General features: G+C 46.5%; 1 protein-coding gene across 4 annotated transcripts in view; it reads right to left on the reverse strand.

The window, feature by feature from the left end:
• Nucleotides 1-6,937, reverse strand: part of ANKRD44 (ankyrin repeat domain 44) — a 153,094-nt gene extending 146,157 nt beyond the window's left edge. For all 4 annotated transcript variants that reach the window (XM_081863850.1, XM_081863843.1, XM_081863846.1 and 1 more), the window contains exon 1: nucleotides 6,818-6,937. In XM_081863850.1, the coding sequence (XP_081719976.1) occupies nucleotides 6,818-6,844 (27 nt within the window). In that variant the 5' untranslated portion in view covers nucleotides 6,845-6,937. The remainder of the gene's footprint in view (nucleotides 1-6,817) is intronic.
• Nucleotides 6,938-7,730: the final 793 nt, after the last annotated feature.

Below are 7,730 nucleotides of genomic sequence, written 5' to 3' on the forward strand. Positions count from 1 at the left end.
AAATTGTCCTGCACTTTAGGTGCAACACATAGTGTCCAGGGGGCAGTGGGGCGAGAATGGGACGGACTCTTCAGAGGAAAGGGAGAAGAAACACTAGCAAACACCGTTTATGGATGCAATCAACCTACTTTGGAAATAGAAATCACCACCATTTACTTCTCAGTAAACCTGCACACGATGGTGACAGCAGTCACGAAATTAAAAGACGCCTGCTTCTTGGGAGGAAAGCAATGACAAACCTAGACAGCATCTTAAAAAGCAGAGACATCACCTTGCCAACAAAGGTCCGTATAGTTAAAGCTATGGTTTTCCCAGTAGTGATGTATGGAAGTGAGAGCTGGACCATCAAGAAGGCTGATCGCCGAAGAATTGATGCTTTTGAATTCTGGTGCTGGAGGAGACTCTTGAGAGTCCCATGGACTGCAAGAAGATCAAACCGATCCATTCTGAAGGAAATCAGCTCTGAGTGCTCACTGGAAGGACAGATCCTCATGAGAAGAGAAGACTCCCTGGAAAAGACACTGATGTTGGGAAAGATGGAGGGCACAAGGAGAAGGGGACGACAGAGGACGAGATGGTTGGACAGTGTTCTCGAAGCTGCCAGCATGAGTTTGACCAAACTGCGGGAGGCAGTGGAAGACAGGAGTGCCTGGCGTGCTCTGGTCCATGGGGTCACGAAGAGTCGGACACGACTAAACGACTAAACAACAAAAACATTTTCATCTGTGACTTGTTGGAAGAAATGAATTTTGCAGATGCTTTGGGCTCCACAACTAAACAACAACAAAAACCTGCACACAATTGCGCCGCAAGCCACGTGCCTCAGATAAAATTCAGACTGTTTGCTCGTGGAGCAGAGAGGGTGAAGTGTCTTGTTTTGCATGGAAACACACATTGCTGTAAGCAGTGATTAGTCACAAGAGGGTTTGCGTCAACCTCCGTGCAACAGCCCACAAGCAGGATGTTTGCAGAAACCACTCGTCCTTCACCCTCAGCAACAAGCAGAAGTGGGTTCCAAGATGGGGCCCACGGCTTCTAAAGGAGCCTTGCAGCACAATCCTGCGTTTCTCACTATTGAGTTCAGTGGGGCTAGGGCTGAAGCCTTCAACCTGACACTTGACTCAGCTGTGCTGAAACAAACGCTGAGCAATCAAAGACCAGATGCCTGCGGCCCAAAAAAAGCACCTGATGAAACCCATAACTTCAGCAAGATTAAAAGATGCTGACTACCACTAACAGTAGCTAGGAGCCCCGAGGGGCTGGTTCACACGTATATGTTCGCCGCTTGTTGAATGTGGCATGCATTCATGTCTCACACATGCAAATAATAAGCCATCACAGACTAATAACTCTAGGTAAGTCTTTTCTATTGCACAATGTGATGTTAGCTCAGTGGAAACACAGACTGCTTGCCAATTACAGAAATCTTGGTCGATTCACAGTATGAATTTTAGCCGATTCTTCCTTGAAATCCCTTTTCATTTGGCTATGAAGGAAATGTACTGTTTTGAGAAGGAAAATATGTCTTCTTTGGGGGTTTTGGGGGTGATGTACATACACGTCACTCTCCCACCTTCTCATATGCATTATGTGGTGGGGAGGGAAAGAGAGATGGAGGGTGATTATGATATTTCTGTCAGTGTCACATGGACAGGTCCTTTATGTACATTTATTTATTTTTGTTGGCATTGCTAGAACGTGGTTAGTTGCATTCGGTTGGTTGCTGTGTGGCTTGTTTGTATTGGGGGCGGCATTGTTGTGTCAGATTAGCCATATCAATTTGTATGCTGTTGTGCTGTATATGTGATAAAGGGGAGCCACACCGGGGGGGGGCGGAGTCCTCCTTTACTTGTCCCCGTGCCAGTTCAAGTTTGTTGGTTAACTTTTCTAATAAGGTGGTTTCCCATACATTTTCGTACCAGTGGTGTATGTTCACTCCTGATAGGTTTTTCCAGTGTCTAGTTATGATGCTTCTAGCTTCTGAGAGTACGTGACTTAATGAGTTCCTCGTCGTGTGAATGTGCGTTGTTGTCCTGGAAGATCTTTAATAGGGCTAATTCTGGAATTGCACATGTGCGAGCGCCGAAACCTGGAAGTAACCCGTTCCAGTACTTCCGGGTTGCCATGGGACACAACACGAAAACACATAACCTGAAGCGGATGCAACATGAGGTGTGACTGTACTTGTTTTCTTATTTTGCAGATTTCCTGCAGCACTGATATGCAAAAGGATTTCCCCCATGCCAATTCTATATCAAAATTTGTATGTGTCTATTATGTGTCTAATTATGCTGATGAAGTACTGACGGGCATGCGCACAAGTATCTGCTTGTACATCTTGTTTTTTAAACAATTTCCCTCCACAGGAAGTGTGCATAAGTAAACAGTCAGGAAACTGTTAATCTGCTTCTACAGTTTTCTGCTTTGGGGCAAATATGAGGGATCAAACAAATATCTATCTATCTATCTCTATCTATCTATCTATCTATCTATCTATCTATCTATCGCTATATTCCTGGCACATGCTTGCTGGCACTGTGGAAAAGAAATGAAAGCAATGGTAAATTCTCAGCGCACACTTTTCAGATTGCTGCGCAATAAATCTGGTGTAGCCTTTTTTAAAAAAAAATGGTTTGTCTGTGGAGCTTTGTGCCTTTGTGCAAAACTGAGGAATCAAAAGAAAAATATTCTTCAGAGTCAGGAGCACACAGGAAACAGTTAAAAGCACAGCTGGAAAAGAAATGGAAGCACTGCAGAATGAACAACTATCTGGCTTTTAGAAGACATCTAAAGTTGTTCATTTCCTTGATATCTGATGGGAGAGCGGTCCACAGGGAGGGTGCCACTACCAATAAGGCCCTTTGCCTAGTTCCCTAGGAACCGCCAGAAGGCCCTTGGAGGTGGACCTCAGTGCCTGGGCTGAACGATGGAGACACTCTTTACGGAGCAGACTGCAGCCCAATTTCCCCCAAATTATCATATTATCCCCATTATCAGGTAGACTCAAATTTACACATAAAGCATAAAGATTGCATAAATATAGCATAAATATTGATACTGAAGGTAACATCATGCAGGCTGCGCAAATTTGAACAGGTATGCAAACAGCTGCAAAAACACTGTAAAATCCAGTGCGGACAAGCCCAGTGTCGATAATGGCCAATAATTAATTTCTGTTGTAGTGCAGTCTTAATGGAGATAGAGCTACAGGGGCTCTCAGCAAGAGCACCTGCATTTCCTCACTGTTCTGGAAACTGTAGTTATGTGGCATCTAGACTGGTGACTGGCAGTGGCCGCCGAGACCATATAACACCAGTCTTGAAACACTGGCTCCCAGTACGTTTCCGAGCACAGTTCAAAGTGTTGGTGCTGACCTTGAAAGCCCTAAACGGCCTCGGTCCAGTATACCTGAAGGAGCGTCTCCACCTCCATCATTCTGCCCGGACACTGAGGTCCAGCGCCGAGGGCCTTCTGGTGGTTCCCTCGCTACGATAAGCCAAGTTACAGGGAACCAGGCAGAGGGCCATTTCGGTAGTGGCACCCGCCCTGTGGAACGCCCTCCCACCAGATGTCAAAGGGAAAAATAATTACCAAACTTTTAGAAGACATCTGAAGGCAGCCCTGTTTAGGGAAGCTTTTAATGTTTGATAGGTTATTGTATTTTAGTGTTCTGTTGGAAGCCGCCCAGAGTGGCTGGGGAAACCCAGCCAGATGGGTGGGGTATAAATAATAAATCATTATTATTATATTATTATTATTATTATTATTATGAAACTGTAACTGTATGAAGATTCTCCTAACAACCTTTCACAAACGACAATATTCTTTAGCAAACTTCCAGGATCCTTTGGGCGAAGCCAGGACTGTCAAAATGGTACGAGAGGGTTTTAAATGCATGGTGTGGATCACGCGACGCACCTCCTTACTCCTGGCCGTCTTCATAGCTTCCATTTCCAACAAGGTAAAAAGGTGGGGGAAACGATAATCCAAGCGGGAAGCTGGCCAGTCGGCTGACAGGAGAAGGGGCACAGGGTTTGCCCTACAACATAGGCCTCTTAAAGCAGAAGCAAAGCCAGTTTCTTTCTATCACAAAGTGTGTCAGAAGCAAATTTCATTTTCTCTCTTCTGCCCCCCACCCCCAGGTTTAGTAAAGGTTTAAAACCTTTAGAGCCATAATTCCCCAGAGGACTGCACTGAAGACATGATTTCAGGCTAAGACTTTAAGCGCTGCTGAAACGCTGCGCTTTATCAGCCAGAGCACAGACACCTCCAATATTAACTGCAGCCGGGATGTTCAATTTTCAGAGCCTACCTGGCTCTTCAGATTTATGAGGCTCTGTGCTACCCTGCAGCGCACAGAGAAAGTCTCTTGGCGTGAAACAATTTCGCCATTAGTGAGAAGCATCAAATATGAAGACAAGGCAGCATCAAGGGGCATGTGCGACAGAGAGCGCTATAAACATTGCTTACTGCACAATTACAAACACACATCTGGCTATTAGAAGACAACGCCGTCTACTTTCAATATCTGCCTTTATTTTATGAGATCGAAAGGACACTTTCCATTCCAAACTTTCCACGCATGGCAGAAGCAACGAAACAACGGATTTCAGCAGGCAATATACTTTTAAAAAGCAGGAAATTGAGAAAGCTGCATCACAGTGGTCTTTATCTAAGAAGAACTTGATAATCCGTTTAAGAAGCAGTGGGGGATTTCGGCTGATATCCATGCTACTGATTATAAACAGACCAAGTTAAACCAAAATTAGCAGATTAAACCAGGCAAGCTTGAAACAGTTGGTACAGTCAGTAGATAAATGAGGCCACTATATATAAGAGCCACAATGTCCCTTTTTAATGCTTTGTGCTATTAATGGTAAGAGATTTGCAGCGCAATCCCACACGCGCCTACTCAGAAGCAAGACCCATTCAATTCAATGGGTGGGTCAACAGAGAATTGAAGCCTCGGTAAGAAAAAAAGTGAGCTATGGAAGTACCAGTTCAATCAAGATATGCAGTGAAGGAGTAAGCAATAAAATCCATATGCCTTCTGAAGTGCTATTCACATCCAAAAATAGCTACAAAAACAAATATTGTCTGCACAGTCAACAACAGAACTTTAAAAGACACCAGGAACACTTATAATGTGGTTTTCGTATCACATTACAGTATTCATCCTACTCTGCAAATTTAAGAGGGTAATTTGCAATCTTAGAAATAATTGTAAAGGGGTATGCTCAGTGACACACAATACTCACTGAGGAATCTGACTGCAAGGTGCCAGCATAATAATTAAAAGTACACATATCTGCATTGTGGAACATACAGCGAAAGCAGATGACGAGCTGATGTTCCCCATTCCATGATGTAGCCCGTCAATTGAATAAGGAGCACCTATCTCTGACTAACTCACTGCTTATACATTGTGTTAAGCAATTTAACGGGCCTTCATACTAGGTATCCCACACCAAAAGCACAAATCCTGCTGCTCAATTTTTCATTTTTCTTTTTACGGGGGACAAAAGGAGCAAGGCTGTTGATCTTGTTGCGATAACACTGTTCTACGAGTTGGAAAGCAACAAGCACCCTCTAAAAACACAAATATGAATACAGTTTTATCCCCTTTGTTTTTTAAGTGAAGGGGAGGGTTTCTCCAACGCCACTAAAACCCAGTAGTCCCAGGCTTGGGGATTAAATGGATCCCACAGTTCCGGGGATTGGTTAAACAAACAGCCTATTAGAGGCTCCCCTTTGGAGTTCTCGCTTATAAAAGGCTGCATAAATATTTGAGCTTCTCCAGCCACTGGGGACCGGCCCTGATTGAGCAGCCAATTAACAGCCCTGAATGCAGCCAGCTGTAAAGTGTCACGTTTTAAAAAGGGGGGAACCGGGGGGGGGGGGACGACAATGAGGGAGGTTAGAAACCTGACGGGGCGCTGCAACTGACAGCATCAGTCTCTCTCCCCTTGTCGCGCGTTTAAAACCCGACATCCGCACCGCCACCTCCCTGCGCAGGTAAATCGTGGAGCAGCAGGAGGAGGAAGAAGAGGGACCAGGAGGAAAATGTGGCGGGATCTCTCGTCGGGGGGGGGGGGCAACAAATGCTCCCTCGCCGCAAAGCAGGACAAAAGGCCTCGATGGCTGGGCGATGCGATTCCAAACAGCCATCTCTCCACCTCCGAAAAGAACGGCAACAAAAACCACAAATGCACGGGTGTCGTGAGATTCCCCTCCGCGCAATATCTAACCCTCCGAGTATTTTGACAACTGCTCGTTTCTCCCCCCCCCCCAAGACAATGAGAAACTTGACTCTGTGTGTATGTGTATGTGTATGTGTGTGTGTTTGCTTCGGAGCAAAAATAAACCCCAACCATGTCGCTTCTGCAAAAGGGCCTTTTGAAAATAATAATCCACCCCCGGCCCTCCTCCTCCTCTCTCTCTCTCTCTCCCTGGATTTACATTAGACAGAAACATGCCGCTTCTGCAAAAGGGGGAAAGGCCTTTGCAAAACAACAACAATGCAAAACCGCCTGGGAAAGGACAACAGGGCTCGACGCTTGCAAGGAATGAAAAAATGCGGCTCGCAGGGGCGGGCAGGGCTGGCGTTCAGTTAAATGGAAGGAGGGGAATCCATGACCCGCCCCCCCCGCCCCCCATCTTTTCCCCTGCGACTTCTCCTCTCCGGCCCTCGACAGCAACGGAGGGCAGCCGATCCCCCGCTTGCCGCTTGCTCCTTGGCTGCGGCCGGGCTCAGCCGGATCCCCTCCCCGCCCCAGCCTCCCATGGTGGCTCCTTCTCCCTTCGCCTCTCCTCCTACCTGGTCGGCGAGCTTGAGCACGGCCATTCTCTCCCTCCGGGCGCATGCAGATCCGCTGGGTCGGGAGGCTCCAGAAAGGGAGACCGGGGCTGGACAAGCCGCCTGCTGCTGCTGCGGTTGCCGCTTGTTAGATCAGGAGCAGAAAAAGGCTGCTGGTCTTGCAAGCCCAGCCTGCTCGGATGCAGGAAGTGCGGGCTGCACAAAAACGCGGCCAGCCGCGGGCGCGCACCGGGGCGCGCAAAGCCACCCCCTGCCGGCCAGAGCCGCGAAAAGCACCTCTGGCCACTTGCACCCTTGCCTCCCCGCTTTCCCTTTCGTTTCCGGAAATCTGCTGCCGCCTGCTGCTCCCGTCCTCTATCCTTTGTTCCTCTCTCAGCTTTCGCCCCCTTACCCCCCCCAACCCCTTTGCATTTTCCATCTCCACTGCTGAAGCTCCTTCAGTCAGCTATAGGTATCTCACACATGCAAAAGAATAATAATATAAGCCTATATACAGTGCTTTAAAAAAATTGTTTGGGGGTCAATTTTGGCTCAAGAAAATCACCGTTTTATAGTCCAAACCGGGGGAAATAAATATAGTAAATGGACAAAAGTACAAAGATGCACCAAATGTTTAGGGGTATGTGCACCCCTGCATCCCCCCAGAAAAAAACACTGCCTCTATCTATCCATCCATCCATCTATCTATGTATATATTGCATATACTGTAAGCTCAACAATGTGGGTTTCTTTATTTTATTTTTAGACTCTGCAGCTTGCAGCTCGGTCTTAATCATGTTGATTCTAAAATCTAAGCTTGATATCAGAATCCAGTGGTAAACTTTGGTAATCTTCGGTAATATATGGCCCTAAGCAAGGCCAAAATTTGGCACCCTCAAATGGATCTTCTTAACTATTAATATTCTCGATTTTG

This window comes from Podarcis erhardii, assembly GCF_964252035.2.
Source record: "Podarcis erhardii genome assembly, chromosome: 1".
In the NCBI taxonomy this organism is placed as follows: domain Eukaryota; kingdom Metazoa; phylum Chordata; class Lepidosauria; order Squamata; family Lacertidae; genus Podarcis; species Podarcis erhardii.